Raw genomic sequence first — 19,358 nt, 5'->3', positions numbered from 1 at the left:
GTTAGGGACTGGGGATGGTTTATAAGTGTGTGGGAAGGGTTTATAAAGCCTTAAAACATATATAAATACTAAAATAAATGTAAGGTTCCTACTTCGAGGATTTTCACGTATTGCGCTGTGTGTGTGTGTGTGTCTCTAGAATGTAATACCTGCAGTAAGTGAGGGAATACTGAATAACAATATCCATTAGAAGTCTTAAGATATATGTAATTTCTAATCACAGAAAGAAAAGGCTAGCATGGTATGGGAGTCACATTGGTTCAATTGTGACTTCCCCTGCATGTTAGCATCTTAAGTCATGAGTAACAGCAAGTGAACACAAAACACACAGTCCCAGCAGCTGTGGGGGCACAGCCAGCTCACTCCATTCCTGTCTTCTAGATTTGGCCACATGCTCTTTTCATGTATCATTTGTCACCATAGCTCAACCATCATTTACCCAAGTCCACCATGTTACTTTGAAAGGCAAATCTTATATTTCTGTGGTATTCCTTCATTTTTTTAAGGAATCTAGTATGTACTTTTATTAGGGTTCCTATTGTTACACAGTTTTGAATAATCAACACCAAGCCCATTTTTCTATATGCCTTGTACTCTATCCCAAGGATATAATCAGAGATGTGCACAGGAGTACATAAAAGTTTATCTTGGCATTCTTCCTGGAAAAAAAAAGTTATTTTTCATTAAGTGTACAAGAATAGGTTTTAATGTATGCAAAGGACTCCAGTGCAAACAGTAAGAAGCAGAATTTGACCAAGATAGAATGGGAATGAAAGAGCTTCCTCCCACCACACAAACCACTACCCCAAATCTGCACTGGGTTGGGATCTCTATAGACAGCTCTTCAGATCAATATGGCCCCAAATTCCATGTTTCTGATGGGGTACAGACCCATGCTCTTCTGACATCCTTCCCCTAGTCCACCTGGAAACTTTACTTCTCCCCAACCTCCAGTTAAATTTAGAAAATGACAGCAAAGTGAACACCAGGTGGGATGAGAGATTGCTCTGCAATATTTGATTGTTCTGATTCCCCCAAAAGGGCCCTAGAAGGGCTGGGTATATGAAGCTCTGGAGTCATAAAATAAAGAAAATACTCATTAAATGCACACAGCTAACAAACTGGGAAGAGATAATCACCTTTGAGATGATAAAGATCAACTGGTAAGAAGCATAGCTGTTTTAGATGGAAGGAATAATGTTTCTCGTTTCTTTTTTCTTTTTCCTCGGTTTGACTTTTTAAAAAATAAAATTACCTTACAATTTAAGATTTAAACTCAGTAGGAAAATAACTTAAAATTACTTTAAGTTGGATCAAAATAACTTCAAAGTTATCTTCCAAATCAGAATGCTGTGATCTTGCATTGGAAAACAGATGGCTAAGTCAAAAAAGGAAAACTCGATGGGTGAGATGGAGCACAAAGATAGGGAGACTGATTAAGTGGAGAGAATCCATCCCCCAACTCTATATCCTGCCTCAAGATGATTCCTTCTGAACTGGAGAGTTGGTCTGCCAAGGAAGAGTGAGTGGTTACTTGCTACTGCACAAAAAAACCCTACAAGGTAGATGGTGCTAGATCAATTCCAATGGCCAAGGTGATGGGCCAACGAGACCAGCAGGTCTCAACTGAGTTAAGGGTCTTAAAAGGCATCAACCCATTGACCAAATGACCAGCTCAGAAGAATTACCAATTCACTAAAAAACTTCTAAGGAATATATTTTTTTCAGTATATTTTACTGATTATGTTGTTACAGTAGTTCCGATTTTTCCCCCTTTGCTGCCCTCTTTCCAGTACCTCCCTTCCCTCCAGCAATCCCACCCCCCTTAGTTCATGTACATGGGTCATGCATATAAGTTCTTTGGCTTCACCCTTTCCTATATTATTCTTAACTTCCCCCTGTATATTTTGTACCAACCAATTATGCTTCTTAAAACCTTCACCATTTCCCCATTTCTTGTCCTCCTCCCTCCCAGCTGACAACCCTCTAAATGATCACCATACCTATGATTCTGTTCCTATTCTGGCTTGTTTAGTTGGGTTTTGTTTTTAATTTTTAGATTCAGTTGTTGATAGTTGTGAGTTCGTTTTCGCTTTAGTGTTCATAGTTTTGATCTTCTTTTTCTTAAGTAAGTCCCTTTGACATTTCATATAATAACGGCTTGGTGATGATGAGCTCCTTCAGCTTTACCTTGTCTGGGAAGCATTTCATCTGCCCTCCATTCCAAATGATAGCCTTGCTGGATAGAGTAATCCTGGTTGCAGAATGCCTTTCATCACATTGAATACTGCTTGCCAGTCCCTTCCTGCCTGCAAAGTGTCCTCTGAGAAATCAGCTGATAATCCTATAGGCAACCCCCTGTAGGCGACTCTCTGCCTCTCCCTTGTTGGCCCCAGAACTCTATCTTTCACCTTTGGTAACTCAGTCATGATGTGTCCTTGTGTGATCCCCTCTGGGTCCAGCTCACCTGGGACACTCCGTGCTTCCTGGACATGTATGTCCATCTCCTTCGCAAAATTTGGGAAGTTTTCCTCATTTTTTTCAATTCTTGCTTCCTCATTCTGCACTGGTTGACTGTTTTTTTCTTCCTTATGTTCCAAATCATTGATTTGAACCCCAGTTTCCTTCCCTTCACCATTGGTTTTGTGTGGATTTTCCTTCATTTCACTTAGCATAGCCTTCACTTCTTCTCTTATGCGTTTGCCATACTCAAACATATCTGTCAAGCCTGTGAGCATCTTCATCACCAGTGTTTTGAATTCTGTGTCTGTTAGGCTGTCTATCTCCTCAGCTGTTAGGTTGGCTATCTCCTCGTTGCTTAGTTCTCCCACTGGAACCTTGGTCCGTTCCCCTTTTTGGGCCATACTTCTCTGTCTCCTCATTCTGACAGGCTCCTGTTGGTTTGCCTCTGCGTCCCAGATAGAGCTGTCCCTCCTGTTATGTTGTAAGGGGCGGAGATTTAGAGATTCATCATACAGGGCGACCTGTTTCACCACGTTGTGGGGCTGTATGTGGGGGAGGGGTCCGAGAGGGCACAATGCTGCCTGTCCAGCACTCGCCCCTTTTCCAGGCACCTCTCCCACTTCTGCACCGGACTGGTGCCCCTCTAGCTGCTGCCCTGGCCGTCGTTCCCAGAGTGGGTGGGTCTGCGGACGTTCTAGGACTGTGGGGGCCCTTTAAACAAGCGGATGCTGCTGAGAGACCGGCAGTTTCTGCCTCGACCTCAACCCCCACTGGTCTGCACAGTCAGAAGCAATGAGGCTTGATTTTCCCTGGTGCTGGGACAGTGAGCTTCAAGGTCTGGCAAGGAGCTGGGAACGCTCCCCAGGTGTCCCTTGTGACTTTTTAAAACGTGTGACTGTGCTTTCTGCCTGCCTGCCACTGCTGCCACCACCACACCGCATCCTCTCTGCCCCAGCTCTGCCCCTCCTACCTGTCTGGATGAGTATTTCTTGTTTATATCTTTGTTTGCTGGACTTCCATGCAGTTTGATTTTCTGGAACTTCTGGTTGTTTCTAGTTTTGAGGTAGTTGTATTCATTTTTGGAGGAGGGAGACGCAGTGTGTCTGTCTACGCCTCCATCTTGGCCGGAAGTCTCAGGAATATTCTTGAATACCATCAATATTTAAAGACAGATTCTTCAAAAATACTTATTATAGTTCAGTTTTGATAACCTAGGAAATTAATCATTTGACTAACATATTTGTTTAAGTGACTTGAGCATTAGGCCCATTTAAGATGATTATGGAAGAGGTACAAAGAAGTTAGGGTGATTAGGGCCGTGACAAGAGTGCCACGGTTCCTCACTCTTCAGATACAATAAAGTACTATATTTATATCTTTAGTGGCTGACTATCCCCATTCAGATCCATAAATGTACTTTCTACAAAGTTCTCCTAAGAGTCACTTCAATTCTCAGAAGTGTGTGGTAAACAGCCCCAGTATGAGCTGCTAACAGGGAGGCAGAAGTTCCACCACTAGTTGCTTGTAGGTATGCAGTACAGCTTGTTTAGACAAGAGAAACCTTCCTACTGAGTCTCTATGCAAAGTGAAAGAGCTGAATATCTCTGGAGATAATTTATGCTTCCACCTAGAAGGTTTCACTAAGAAAGCGCAAAACTAACCACACTCTAGAAAAGACACTGTTGGTTAATGGAAAGCCATATCGGAAACAATGCTAAATGACCTGGATTGAAAACTTGCAATAACCTATGGTTGTGCCTGACGTCAAAGGACTACATTAAATTTTCTCAATTTTTAGTTTCCTGATATTTGTAACATATCAATTTTGGGCTTAGGCTGTTTCCCAGCTGATATATAGTCAAAACAAAAGGGGATAAGCTTAAGCAGTTGAAGGGATTTATATAGTTACTAATAAGAATTTAGACTAAAAGTTATTCTTTTTTTGTAAAGATATCATTTATTTATTTTGAGAGAGAGAGGAGGGGAGGGAGAGAAACACTGATGTGAGAGAGAAACAGTGATGTGTTGCCTCTTGCATGTGACCAAACCAGGGACTAGGCCCACAACCCAGGCCTGTGCCCCAACTGGTAATTGAACTGGGGACCTTTTACTTTGTGGGAGGACGTTCAGTCAACTGAGCCACACCAGTCAGGGCTAGACTAAAATTATTCTTCAAAGGCCCCATAAACACATATTCTCAAGTGGAGGCAAAAAAAGGGATTACGAGTAAATTCCAAAATTATACAAATGCTTGGATTACTAATAATTATGGACAAATACTTCCAACCTTTTCCCATGTTTTCCAATTTAATTATTGAGGCACAATTCATAGTCATAGAATAATTTTCTACAGAAACTGCTCTTGTGGTGAAGTGACTTTAAATCCATACTTGTGAAGGAGAGCTAATTGTCCTATGTTAGGAATGTGAACATCTCTGCAAGGAAGCCCTTGGGTACATGAGGCTTAACCCTGTTTGATCAGTCCACGTCTTTATCCCTCAATAATCAGAGACTGGATACAGGAAACAAAAATATTAGGAAAATAGGACAAACAAAGGCGAGGATAGGGGGTGGGATGGGGAAGCCTTTTAAAGTACTGATGTGAACACAAAAGACCAACAAAGTAAGCCCACCCCACAGAGGGCCGGCTGGGCATCAGGTCACTCACTGCAGTGGACAGTGGCTCTGAAAATATTCTACATCAGTGATTTTCAACCTCCTTCATCTCATGGCACACAGACTAATTACGAAAATTCTGTGGCACACCATAAAATACAGTATTTGCCAATCTGACAAAAACAAAACAAAACAATAAACAGGTATAATTTTGATTCATTCACATGGGATGTCTATTGTGTTGGCTGTTGTCATTTTTACATTTGACAATCTAAGGGAACAGAGGTCAGTGACCCTATCTAATAGTCAGGTACTGCATGTTTTAAAAATTCTTGTGGCACACCAGCTGAAAATCACTGTTCTACATCAAAGTCACTGAAAGAACTTGTTTAAATTCATAGATTCCAGTGTAAAGAGAAAAACAAGTCCATCTATTTGGCAATTATCCTGAACTGCCTTAAAGGGAATTAAGTGACATACACTGGGAAAGTGATAAAGAAAAAAACTGAAGTTTCACAAATAACGGTGACCACAAAAACACAAATTCCTCACCCTTCCTCTAAGACAGTGATTTTCAACGAGTATGCCACCAGAATTTTTAAAACATAAAATATCTGACTATTTAGTCAGGGATAGTGACCTCTTTTCTCTTAAGACTGTCAAATAAAAGAAAATGACAACAGCCAATACAACAATAGCTGTCTGATGTGAATGAATCAAAATTATACCTTTTTTTGTAAGATTGGCAAAAATTATTTTTTCATGTGCTGCAGAATTTTAATAATTAGTTTATGTGTGCCATGAGATGGAAAAACTGAGAATCACTGCTCTAAGAGTTACTGAACCAGGAGGACTGGGTGAGGCCCAGGAACCAGTCACTCTGATGCAGTGGGTCCAAGGACATGCTTTGAGAAACAGACAGAACTAACTCTGAGATGCAGTTACCCCTGCAAGGGCCATGGCTGATGGCTTGCCATGCATGTGCTGCCAGTGGCACTGTCTCAACTATGCTATGCTGAATTCTACAACCCTCCCTGGCATAAACAGACCTCCATCAGCTACACTTTCCTTCCATTTAGAGACCTGGATCAGGAGCTGCCTGGGAGCATTGTCCGCATTTTCCACATCAATTCTCTAACATACGACTGAAACAAATCCTAACACTACTCTCATGAGCAATTTTAAATAAGCAGCACTCCTGAAAAACCTCTTGTGCTACAGCTTTAAGAATGTTAAAGTCTCCACAATGTAGTCTTACTTTTTCTAAAAAAAAAAAAAAAAAAAAAAAAGTCACACATTTAAACTTCCTATGAAAAATTACCCTTGTAGAGACCATGTCTGGGGCCCAATAGGAGACTCCCTGGGAGAACCTGATGATGAGGCTCCTTTAGGCACCTAACTTTCTCAGGATAGACAAGCCCGAGATGTGTTCCACTTCCAAACAATGCTCTTTTAAAAGAAAACCAGACTGGACTGTCATGACGGTCAACAATGACCTCACTGACAACTCCAGTCCCACCTGGAGTCTGAGTTTCCCTCCTTCCTGCAAATGCTCCCTTACTCTGTGTTAAGACTTTTCTGATGAAAATGGAAGGACAATGTCACCAGTTATTAGGTGGCCTCCTCTTCCAGAGGACGGCCCTGGAACTACTCCTCCTGCACAATCTCCTTTGAGATAGCCTATCAGACCTCAACCCCAGTCTACAGAAAGACGACATAATCTCTACCTCCTTCCAAACTTGTTCCTGTTTGTCAGTAAATTTTAAATACATTTAAAGTTCTTATATCCATGTAAGCTGTCCTGGAAAACTGTATAGTGAATATGTCTTTTTTCTTTAATTTTTGATTTATTTATTGTTTTTCTATTACAGTTGTCCCACTTTTTCCCCCATTGTTCCCCGCAACCCAGCCCACCCCTTCTTCCACAGTCAGTCCCCACCTCGTTGTACATGTCCATGTGAATATATGTTTAATAGCTGTGTCACTCATTAATTCAAATTATGAGCAAGTAAAAGAGCATGCATACTGTATTTTATAAGATCTAAAACTTATCGTTTCTAAAACACCCTGATTTCAGATGCACTACAATGTGAAAAAATGCGCATCTCAGAATCATGAAATATAGTATGGTGAAATTTCTAACAAACTTCCAAAATCTGTAGAAAGGTAAGAAATAAAATGGCCAAAGACAGAAGTGCAATGAGATACATTTGAAAATTCAGGAGAATGTGCTACTTGCTTTTAAACACTGTACTGAGAATATGTATGCCCTCAACAATGACCCACATGCAACAGGAGCTCTGAACCTTGCAGTGCTCCCGTAGCCTATCCCAGAGGACAGCAACAGAGCACCATGATCTGGAGGTCTCCAGGTCCCCATGATTGCAGGTTACATTGAACTCTCAGTGGACAATGATTTACCCACAGATTTGCCTGCACATTCCAGTGTTGCTCTTCTCCCCTCATCTTAATCACTTCCACTGTACCATTTCCTCCTGTTTAAACATCCTCCTCTTTAGACTCAGGAACATCCTTCCCTTGCTGTTCCCTTTGCTGGCTCTTCCTTGATCTCCTCTCTCTTCTAGTTTTCTCCCCATGCATGATCTTGTTCACCTCATAGCCCTTGCTGCAATATGGTTACCCAGCTCCCCCCACATGGGCAGCACTGCCCTATTTGTACACTCACCAGTCTGCCTGACACCCTCACCTGGACATTTCACAGACATTCAAAAGGAACACATCTAAAGTGGAATTAGTGATGCCTGCTCCTTCATCACCCCTCTCCATGGCTGTTCCTCCCCCAGCTCTATAAATGATTCAACTGTCCACCACATCAATTCACATGGCAACCCCACACATCTGCTATAGTGGCAAATCTCATCTAGTCTCTTGTCCCTACTCTGATGAGGCCAAAATCTCCTATAGCCCAGATCACTGCATTGGTCACTGCCACCCATGGACCTCCCTGAACTGGCTCCTGCTTGGTCCCCAACATCCACTCACACTGCTCTCCCTTCACTCAAGTCATTTTTCCCCACTGGACTTCTGCCAGTTCCGACACAACCCAATGTTCTCCCAGTGCCCTGGGGTCTTCGTGGCTTCTGTAATCCTTCTGATCTTGCCCTCAAACTCACTCCGTGGTGCAGTATTCTCTGATGGCTCCATCTAAGGAGGTTCCCGAGTCAACTTCAACTACTGTATGCTACTCATACCTGCTAGGGCAGTTTGTGCTTTGTAACTAGTTTTTCTCCAGCACCACCTCCCCCAGTTTCATAAAAGAGGGCAAACTCTATGTCACACACACCTGCATTCCAGTGCACATGGGTCCAGAGAAGGCATTCAACAAATGTGGCAAATTAAAGCAATGACCACATCCCCATTTCTTAACACTGCCCAATGACGATGGAATCCTCTAGAAATGAGGAGAGGGAAAAAGCAAGAGCTCCTTGGCTAATGATCAAGTGGCTTAAATCATTCCATGGAGAGCTCAAACAAGGCATCAGAATCCTGACCGTAACTGTTTGGTACACTGAATCCAGTTAGGCATCCAAAGATTACTCCTCATAGCATGACAAAACGAACAAATATATTCAAGGATTAGTGTGTTTTTTTTTCTTTTTAATTAACGAGACTTAGATTTTTGAGAACTGCTTTCCCTTACTGTGTCAAAATCTATGATTCCAAGGGACCAGATACAATTTAGAAAATTTAAGGAAGACCACAAAACATGTTCAAGAAACTGCAAACAAATGATATAAGCACAGGCTAGTGAAGCACTGCCAGTGGACTTGGAGCTGCTAAAACATGACACCAGTCATAATAAAAAAGAGCTCTGGGCTTTGCAGACAGGAAACTGCAGAGCCTCAACAAACCCAAACCCCACAGAACCTCAACTTCCTCATATGTAAAATGGGACTTATAACAATGTCTTTCAAAGAGACTGTTGTGAGGATAAGGGAAGACAAGACACAGGACGTGACTGTACTTAGAAAGATGTCAGGTGAACTGTGTGTACTGGCTGTCCCACTTCTCTGCCCAGCCCCCTCTCATTCCTGCCCCTATAACATGAAGGCTGTGACTGGGTCACTCTGTGGCACAGACATACACGCTGGCAGAGCCCTCCCACTCCCCTCAATAAATGTGTGAGGAGCTCACTCAAAGGTACCTGCTGAGAATCTCTGACAAAGTCCACAAGTATCCTGGTGGAAAAGTGACGGCTAGGAAAGCACTGCAGATGCTAGGGGGAATGGGCAAAGAGAGGGAGAGGGAGAGACAAAGAAAGAGACGGGGAAGGAAAGAACTCATTTTATTCCTGTTAGATGTCACAAAAAGAGACAGAATGAAATGCTGTTGCTACTGCGTCCCTGAACCATTCCCCATATCAGGGGTTCTCACCTGCGGCCATTGTGTGGGGAGGAAGAAAGGCAGAGGGGGAGAGTGCTATGAGCATCTAGTGAGTGGAGGCCAGGGATGTTACTAAACATCCCGCAATTCACAGGACAGCCCCAGAGAATGATCCAGCCCCAGATGTTATTAGTGCTGCACTGAGGGAGATAGAAGCCCTGCTGCAGACCAAAGGTCCATCCCCACTATCTCCACCAGCCTTGGCAGAGGTGAAGGAAACCAGAAGCCTCTTTGCAGTCAAGTCTGAACTTGACCCTGACAAATGTGCCACTTTAAGAAATTCAGTCCACTGGATCAGCACAGGAAGGCAGGGGAATGTGGAGTAAAGGGATTCTACCACCAAGTTATGAGTCAAGGAGAGAGGATGGGAAAGTGGGGATGGATAAGATTTGGAAAGGGAAAGAAGAAAAATATTAGGTCAGAGTTTCTCAGACTGTGAAATACAGGATAACTGTGAAGAAGCAAATGCTCTTACTTTGAAGCCAAAATGTACTCCACGTCACTGAGCAAGCTCAGGTGATGACTGCCAGCACTGGAGTCCAGGCTACTGTCCCACCAGTAAGAAATGGAAAAGGAAAGGCAGGTGAGATTAGGGAGAGTGTGGGTGCTGGATGCAGACTGCGGCCTTCAGAGCTCGAAGACGCAAGTTAGAAGAGCAGTGGGCTTTTTTAAGGTTCTGGATGTGTATGGCTGGAACTGGACAATCCTTGAAGGCCAGGTTTCCAGCAACAGCCCAGAGAAGAACAGAGTTGGTTGCTTCTGGCCTTGACTGACCACCAAAGGTACATCAGATATTCAGTAGCTACGTGTAGACAGTGAGGTCTGACCAAAAAAAAAAAGAAAGAAAGAAATCCCATACATGCACCCCTTACTGTTTGGAATTAAAGAAGATTCTATTTTGTGGTGCAAAAGGAGTATTTTCCCCATAATATCTTGGTTAGTTAGGTCAAGAGGTTACAATGATAATCCCTATTTTATAGGTGAGAAATCTCGGGGAGAATGAAGACACATGAAGGCATCTATCAAGTTAGACACAACACCCATGTCTCATAGACATGATACAGTCCTCAGAAGATGAATATCCTTTGTTTGACTGTAACACAAATCGATGGGCTTCACTGACAGGTTTGACCATTAACAGATAGAAAGTGTGAGAAAAACCTGTTTCTCGTATTATCTTGGCTCTACTACTGAATCAAGAAGGTGACTCTGAAGAGAAAGGTACAGTGATTCACAGTCATGAACCATCTACCGGCACAAAGGGGAGAGAGCCTGAGAAGACTAGCTGGCCTAGCCCTCTGATTACCAGCTCATCTCAGAAAATGTAAACTCACTGAGAGAGCTGCTATAAGAAATATGCATTATTTTCCTATCATCTACAACACACTCTCAGTCGCAGATCTTTATTGTCAGCACAATAAAATCCATATAGCAAAGCACCTGAGAGCCAAGAGCAACTTACCATGTTTGGCACATTGGTGACTGAAGCATTCTTGATGTCTGTAGGGAAGGGAGGCAAACTAGTGACCACATTCTGTTTGCTGGGTAACTGGGGGTTCACTCCAGGGGCTCCCATTGGCTGTCCTCCAGTTTGACTAAAGGGTTGTCCAAAGGGACTTGTGTTACCAGTCATTCCCATCTGAAACAAAAAAGAGGCATCAGCTGTTGGAACAATAATATCTAAAAGGGCTGCAGAAATGCTCGCTTTGACCCAGAGAAGCAAAAACTGTTATTTCCTATGAAAGCTTCACAGCAATTATAAATTACGTAAAGGCTTATTCTCAGGCTTCACAGTCAGACTTATGAACAGAGCACCTTGCTCAAACAGCTACACACTAAGGCAGAAGACTAATAAAGCTGCTCTCAAAAGCTACAATGGTCTCCTCCTCCTAAACATGACCCCAAGAGCCAGTCATTTCCCATTCTTTCACTCAGCCATATTCCTCAACAAAACCTTCCAGAATCACTGACAAAGGGGAACTCTTTCAGCTTAATCTTAATTACTGTCTAAGTAAACAGTTTCTTTCAGGTTTCCCCATCAGATTGAAACAAAGTTTTCTTTAGTTCAAAACATGTAGTAGAAACACTGACTAAGAAATGATATAATGTCTAGGATTTGCTTTTAAAATAACCTAGTGAGGCCAGTTTACTTACAGGAAAAAAGCCTGGATGACAAAGGACTGGCCTGGCCATATGTTCGTAACTCCTAAACAGGTCCTCACGTGAGGGGTTGTTAAATTATCCTCTAATATTAAACGAGTGAAATTTTCCATAATAAAATTTTTTTTTTAATTAGTGAAGTAAAACATACAGTAAAGGCAAGGACAGGAAGAAGGAACCCCCACCTATGCCTCTGCAAGGGCCTACAACCAATACGAGTCAGGATTCTCTTCCAGTCAACCAAGCCAGGCTGGATTACCTATGGACACCTCAGCTCCAACCTCCACAGGAGAGAATTTTAGAAACCCCAAATTGATATCCTGATGCTCACCTGCCTCCTGTGGAGGAACAGAGACCAATCATTAAGAAGCTGGCTTTTCTCACTGCTCTTTCACAAAGCTGTAACATTCCACTTGCTGCAAACTGCTCACTCTACTTTCTTCTCTGCATTTGATGTTTGAAAATTGGGAGGAAGGATCTCCCCCTCCCCCGGGGAAGATTTCCTAGGGGAAGGTGTTCTCATTCAAGAGATCCTGGCTTAGTTCTTTCCACCAGCCTTACACGGTGACTGCTGCTCTAGCACATTCATGATGGGTAACTCACATTCCACTTCTATAAGCGTCAATCCTCACCTGTAAGACAACTGTATTTTAGCTCTAAAATTCTAGGTTGCACATAAAGCAATGCTCCACACAAAAAACACAAGTAAACCAAACTAGTATAATGATCTTGTTCTTGTTCTGTTCATTTTCATAAGCACAGGTGGGTTTCCACATGTAGCTCTTACAGCTATCATTTCTCACCTTTTTTTTTAAATCCTCACCCAAGGATTTTTTTCCCATTGCTTTTAGGGAGAGAGGAGTAGGTGGGGAGGGAGTGGGTGGAGAGACAGACAGACAGACAGACATCAATGTGAGAAACAGATTGGTTACCTACTTGTACACGCCCTGGCTGGGGATGAAACCAGTAACGTTTTGGTTTATGGGATGACACACCAACCAACTAAGCCACACCAGTCAGGGCCATTTCTCACCTTTCTGAAAGTGAACATATTCTAGCTGCCACTTTTGCCCTATTTGTTTTACTTGAGTAAACAGAAACAAATTAAATACCACTGAAACTCAAATTCAACTTGAATAAAACAAAAATAGAATTTTCAACAAGACCACTAATTAGGCCCAATTTTGAGTTCTGATGACTAAATCAAGGGATGATAGTAGCTCAGTAAACTTTTAATGTAAAGGGATTGCTGATTCTCAACTAGGTTCTTTCAGTTGCTAACTGAAACTCAGATCGGAAGCAAAAATTTGTCTTTTCATAAAATATTACATCTACTAAATAAACTCCATGTATCAATGCTTCTCTCAGAATTTGTTTTATTGCATAAAATCAAACTGACGAAACAGCTTTCTTAAGAGGCCCAAGAATTTGGGAAAAGTTATAATTTTCATTTCTTAAATTTCATTTAAAATATCCTTACTAGGACCAGATATTCATATGACACATGCACCTATTCACCCCTCATTGGATTCCTATTTGCAGTTAGCCAGTACAGGTTTCCCCCACTATCTGAACGCAGAGTTCCTATGAAACTTTCATAAGCCAAAATGGCATAAAGCAAATAAATTATCATTAAGTTATATCGAAAAGTTGTTTAGTGTTCTCAGGCCCCCAAATTAACATACGAAGTAACACATCGTCGTATCGTCGGCAGCCATCCATCTCGAGAGACGATGGTGTAGCTTCTCAAGAGTCTATCTGCACCGCCGAGAATGGCTGTGCAGTCCGACTCGGGAGTGACACAGTATCTGTCTCCTCCCGTGTTGAATCGACATCTTGCGATGACGCTTGAAGCTACAGAGCCTGGGCAGGGTGATATGGAGGGTCTGCTGTTGCCCATGCAGCAGACCCCCCCTCTCTTCGCAGCTGAAGGATCCAAGGGAAAGACGGAGTCAATACAGCTTGGCTTCAGGTGCGCCGCAGGAGTTGCCGGTGTTGACTACAACGTCAAACCGCCTTAGGGACTCCGGCTCCGGATTTTCTGTCGGGGTTTACTCCCTTAGCCTTTCCCCTGAAGAGGTATGCCGCAAGGCAGCGGAGGTTTTTTGGAGTCAGAGTTTTCCTTCTCTGATGTGCCCTGACTGGAAGATCGAACCAGCGACACTTAGCTCGCAGGCCGACGCTCAATCCACTGAGCCCTAAAATAACACTAACATATAGTAAAAGAAGGGATGATATGATAAATACACACCACACTTGGCACACTCACCAATCAACTCAAGCAACAGGCTTTCCATTTTACCCATTAATGGGTATCGACTAAAAGAGACCATACTTTGCTACCAGCAAAACCAATAGTAAGTAACGTAGGCAGTCTTTAAGATTCTTGCTCTCTGCATGCGTGTAAATAGTACGAATGGTGGACACAGGTAAATTCAATGCACACAAAATGTGTATTTCACCACAACCAAAATGCTTAATTACGTCCAGTTTTATGCTAAACTGAACACTCTTATGAGCGCTCTTTGGCTTTTCTGATACCTCAGAACACATTCTGTTAATGGATGAACACCACAAATAGAGAGAAAGCTCAGATACATACAGATACAGCTCAAAACTACAGTGGCTTGATGCTGAGATGCTGAGTATAGTTCCTGGAGAAGAAGCTCAGTAGGGTTACCCTTGCTGCTTGGTGTGTGCACTGGCTTGCTGCCGAATACTATTTTCACCTTTTTTTTTTCCATAAAAGCAAAAGTCCTCCTCAGATGTCTTTAAGTTAGCAAAAACAGGTATATAGGTCTTTCATAAAAGCAAAGTGGCATAATGTGAACAAAAAACGGGCAATATCTGTGTTTACCAAGCATGGCTCTATGCAGAGGCAATTTTCCTCCTTGTCATGGAGTTCACTCCTGTTATATAATCACCAATTTGACAAAGAAAATGGAGGTCACTTTGGAAGTCTCTAGCATCAACAAACCAAAGTGGAGGGCAGCTGAAGGTGGATAAGATAACTTGTCCTTTCAGTCACACCAACCATCCAAGGTAGTTGTCCCTTTGGTGTAGAGAGGGAATAAATACCCAGAGATCAAAGAACTCTCAAAGGGGTCCCGTGGGTCTCAAAGTTCACCCCACATGTTTTAAAAAATCTGTTTCTAGAACACTGTAAATATTTTTGAAGACATTCATATGATCACCTTGCCAGGGTAAAAACTGGGTGGATGTGTGGTCTGTCTGGTCCCTTGGGTACTACTTGCCTGGTGAGCTTCTGGGACAAAGCACTTTGTTTGAACCAAAGTACTCCAGGGTGTTTTGGAACATTGATAGGTTTCATCAGAAATTTTTTTCACCTTTTCTTTTGGGCCATCCAATAGTGAAGAGAACTATCTCAGCATGTTCTCAATCCTCATGGGGCAGGAACCAAGGTAAAAATGAACTCAAAGATCACAGATGGCAGGTAAGAAACATCTAGCTCATAGGGGATTAACTATACATTTAAAAAATATGAAAAACTTCCCTTCCTCAGCCTAGAACAATAAATACATTCCAGATCTGAACCAAAGCAAGTCTAGGCTACCTGCAGAAGGTCAGACTCTAAGGTCTGGGCTCAGGTCTCTTAGTCCAGGGCCAATCCCAGCCTCTCTGTAACCAGTTAGAGCTAACAGGGTGGAGACCAAAAGATAGTCTTCCAACAGGCCACTGCTGCCCACTCCTAAGTAGCCCCTCCATCCTAGGTTCCAAACCATCTCCTGGCAGAGCCTGGTAGAACCGCAAAGATGTTCTCTAGTCCTAGCTTGCAGTTTGGGTAAAAGCCATTAGCTTCTAGAGATGTCTAGATTTCTTAATTCCTGTTCTACATCTGTTGTCCTTTGATCGGACTGAACATTCTCAAGTCTAGACTAACACATACTTTTAGCATCAATACTCATAACAAAATAGTCAATTCAAGACATAAAAGTCTACATATTTCTTCTAATTTCCTTATAGTTATTTGTAAACTTGGCTTTATTTTCAACTGGAGTTTATCAGAATTTGGTTTAAGGTTGCTTAAGAACCACCATGTAATCTTTTCAATAAAATTCAAAAAGCAGAACAGCAGAAATAAGCAATTGTTAAGTTGATGGTATAAAATGTGTAAAATATGAATAAATTAAAGCCTATGGAATGTTTACATTCTGCCTCATTCAGTATCAACCCATACATGTTAAGATTTCCTTTTACTCTGTTTTTTTTTCCAGAGCCTCTTTAGGCATTAATCAAGTTCAATCTTAGAAAACAGGAAAAGTTAACTATATTAAGTACCTAAAAAGGCAAGCTCTTACAATGAAATCTAAATTAAAAGTCTACCACGTTTTCCCATGAAAAAAGCATTTTTGTAAACCAAGTATATTTGTCTGCACCTATTACTTTGACAATAGAATAAAGACATTAAATTATAGTCCCTGTGTACAAGGAAAGAACAAATTAGGTAAGAAGGAAAAAAAAAACCTTGTGCCAGACCTAGAGGCCTACCTGCCCTCCTACCCAAGGATAGGGATTATTAGCCTTACCATGACACTGAAGCATGAGATCTGGTGAGAAAACCTTTTTATTGGCTGGCAAAAATTAAACAAGGCCTACATTAGTTTTTATTACCAAAACAAAGATAACATCTGGAGCATATTCTAGTGACACTTGTCCATCAATCAAAAATTGCTGAAGTCCTGAGCTGTTTGGTAAGTAGGTGAGTGACAGCTATTTGCAGAAGAGGGGTAGACAATGCTTCGCTTTCTACCCTGGCGAAGATATGTACTATAGATATGCTATGGGAAGTATAAGAAAACTACACGACTCTATAGCATTATCTATCATAATAATATTTATGACAAGCCATCTGAATCTGTCTTGGACACAAACCCAGGCTAAAACTTGCCTTCCTAGACCATACGTCTGTGTGTCCTTGGGACCCTACACATAGTGGATGTTTAACTAGTATCTGGAGAAGGAATCAAATAAATGAACACTCTAAGATACCACGTATCAGGCAGTCCCTGGGAACAACAGAAACCCCTACACTGGCTCTGAAGACAGAGGCAATCAAAGAACTGTGGGTCAGCCCTGGCTGGTGTGGCTCGGTGGATTGGGTTCCAGCCTGTGAACCGGGGGGTTGCTGGTTTGATTCCCAGTCGGGGCACATGCCTGGGTTGCAGGGCCGGGTCCCTGGCTGGGGGCGTGCGAGAGTCAACCGCACACTGATGTTTCTCTCCCTCCCCCTCTCTCTAAAAAATAAATAAATAAATAAAATCTTAAAAAAAAAGGAACTGTGGGCCAGTTACCTAAGCCAGGCACAAATGAGGGTCACCATCGGTTCGGGATGGGACTAGGACAGGCAGAGGTAAGAGTTTCCTTTCTACCTTCTCAATGTCTACCATAAGGATTTCATCTACTAGTTGGAGTGAACAGACGTGGAGTGGACAGGCATGCAAGTGGACTATCCATGCTAAAAGCCTGAACACAATATACCCTTGGAATGAGTTTTATAGGATGATGATAGCTCTGTCTCCCATTACAGTAGATATGGGAGCCCTGTCTGGCTATAAAACAGGTCCTCTGTGCTACATCCAGTAGGCCAGCAAACCCTTGGCTTTCGTGCAAGGTCCAACCCAGAGCTTCCCAACTGACGCGCTAAAATACTGATCCATCAGCCTCAGTGCTCACCTCTGACTGCAAACAGCTTCCCCTGCTGTCCTCAGTGTGTGGGACAAATATATTCATTTTTTACTTGTGTCATGATAAGACAGCTATCAATATATTAATAAGAAAACAAGCTCTGGGCTCCCAAAGAACAGGAAGATTCTCTCCACTAACCCAGAGAATATCTCTACTACTTAACTCTCAAATAAGGTAGTAAGTGTGATCATTAAAAAAAAAAAAAAAAAAGTCTTAGAAAAGCTAACTCGTCAACTCCCAAACATGAATGGAAAGTTGCTTCAATCATTTACGATGTACCTGTGTTACTGACTAAATCACTTTTTATAAAGGGAGTTATTGTTTAAAAAATATTATTAAAAAAATAAAGCAGTAAACTGAAAATCAAAAAACTAAGTAGTGTTTAAGAAGAAATAACACTGATATTGAAAAGTTTAGATCATCAAAATGGAAGTTTCTCCCAAGAATAGGTTCCTACAAAAGTAGCAAGCCAAGTATCCATTTCTTGCTTCTTTGTAGAGAAAGGGGACAGAGAACTGCTTTCTTTGCAGTTAGGGCCACCACAGGTTGCAGCTCCTCTCCCATGATCAGTAGCCCAAACAGTCCTGGGATAAGGTATAGGGCCAAGGACTGTCTAGGAAGTCCATGGCACGTGCGCATGGAAGGGAGTAGGTGGTTATGTCTGTCCAAATTTTGTAATGTGCATTTTCTAATGTGCATTTTTGAAAGAAGGAGTCCATTAATGCATTTTCAAAGGGGGTCGTAAAATCCCCTAAAGATTAAGAACACCTGACCTAGAGAAGGACCCTCCCCCCGCCTCTCACAACTCTTAGGGAAGGGCAAGATCTCCCGAGATCTCACATACCCTGCCATATATGTGCCTTTTCCAGCAGACAATCTTCCATCCAAAGAGTTTAATCACGTATGTAAACAACTACCCTCACAAGTGAATTCTCCCCAATATTATCTCCAAATGTCTCTTGAAACGCAGATTCACAAGATCAGATCATAACCATTTATGGGGACATATTTTGTGATCAGAGGAGAATATCTGGAACGGGAGGATAAAGGGAAGATGTATAGGGCTGGAGGAGGACAGCCAGAAACATGCTTTCCAGTTGATTTTACGTAGATTTGCCCAGGCTTTCAGAAATGCTTTAAGAGGCAACAAGTGCTGAGTTTGATGTGGTTTCAGTGAGACCACTGCACACACTGTGTTTTTTTTTTTTTTTTTAAGCTGAATTCTTCAGTTTTCCTCACCTTAATATACACTTAAAACCACACCACAGAGCAATTACAGGAAGTATGTGAGTGTGTGTGTGTGGGGGGTGCTATTCATGCAAATCAGAAAACATACAAAAGCAAACAAAATACAACCTTCAGCAATAAGCTTAGTAGGGACAATTGGACAGAACAAAATTTTCAGAGGGGAAGGTCTCAAAGAGTACCTGGTTAAAACATATCACTTTGTGGATGAGGAAAGGATGGTCCAGAAAGCTTAGGAACATCCCCATCTCCAGTCCAGAGCCCTTGATCCCTGCTGTGAGGCTTGTCACCTCCTTGTAAATCAGGATCCTGATTCCTCCAGACACACCCAGACTTGCACATGCATGACATTTCTTACTGCTGGACAGAGATAGGCTCAGTCCACAAAAAGCAGGCATTAATGCCTGTTTCTGAAAAAATACAAATTTTATTGGAACATGGACACAGTAAGATTTCATTCAGAGAAGCAATAAGTGCTTGTGGCTCTGTGTGAACTCTAGGAATATTCACCAGTCTGATGGTGGCTCTGCCACTTGCTAGATGTGTGACTTAGGGCAATGTACTTAAACCTTTCTGTACCTTGCTTTTATCACCTGTAAACTGGAGATAATAGCATCTTCTCTGAGGGTTGTGTGCAGATTTAAAAACTTCACCTATCTAAAGCACCAAGAAAAGTAACTGACAAACAGTAAATGCTACAGGGGTTGGCTAGTATGTTATTATTTGGCTTTGGGAAGAATCACTTTACACTAGATAGAATTTCT

The 19,358-nt window shown here is 42.1% G+C and overlaps 1 protein-coding gene across 1 annotated transcript in view; it reads right to left on the bottom strand.

The window, feature by feature from the left end:
• CREBBP (CREB binding lysine acetyltransferase) overlaps window positions 1-19,358 on the bottom strand; it is a 141,150-nt gene that overhangs the window by 73,293 nt on the left and 48,499 nt on the right. Inside the window, exon 3 of the mRNA XM_090277122.1 lies at window positions 10,946-11,122. Coding sequence (XP_090133248.1) covers window positions 10,946-11,122 — 177 coding nt within the window. The remainder of the gene's footprint in view (window positions 1-10,945; window positions 11,123-19,358) is intronic.

This window comes from Furipterus horrens, unplaced genomic scaffold, assembly GCF_987537825.1.
Source record: "Furipterus horrens unplaced genomic scaffold, mFurHor1.1.pri manual_scaffold_5, whole genome shotgun sequence".
Lineage (NCBI taxonomy): Eukaryota > Metazoa > Chordata > Mammalia > Chiroptera > Furipteridae > Furipterus > Furipterus horrens.
Note: the sequence above shows the minus strand (reverse complement) of the source record. Positions and strands in the feature narration are given on the sequence as shown.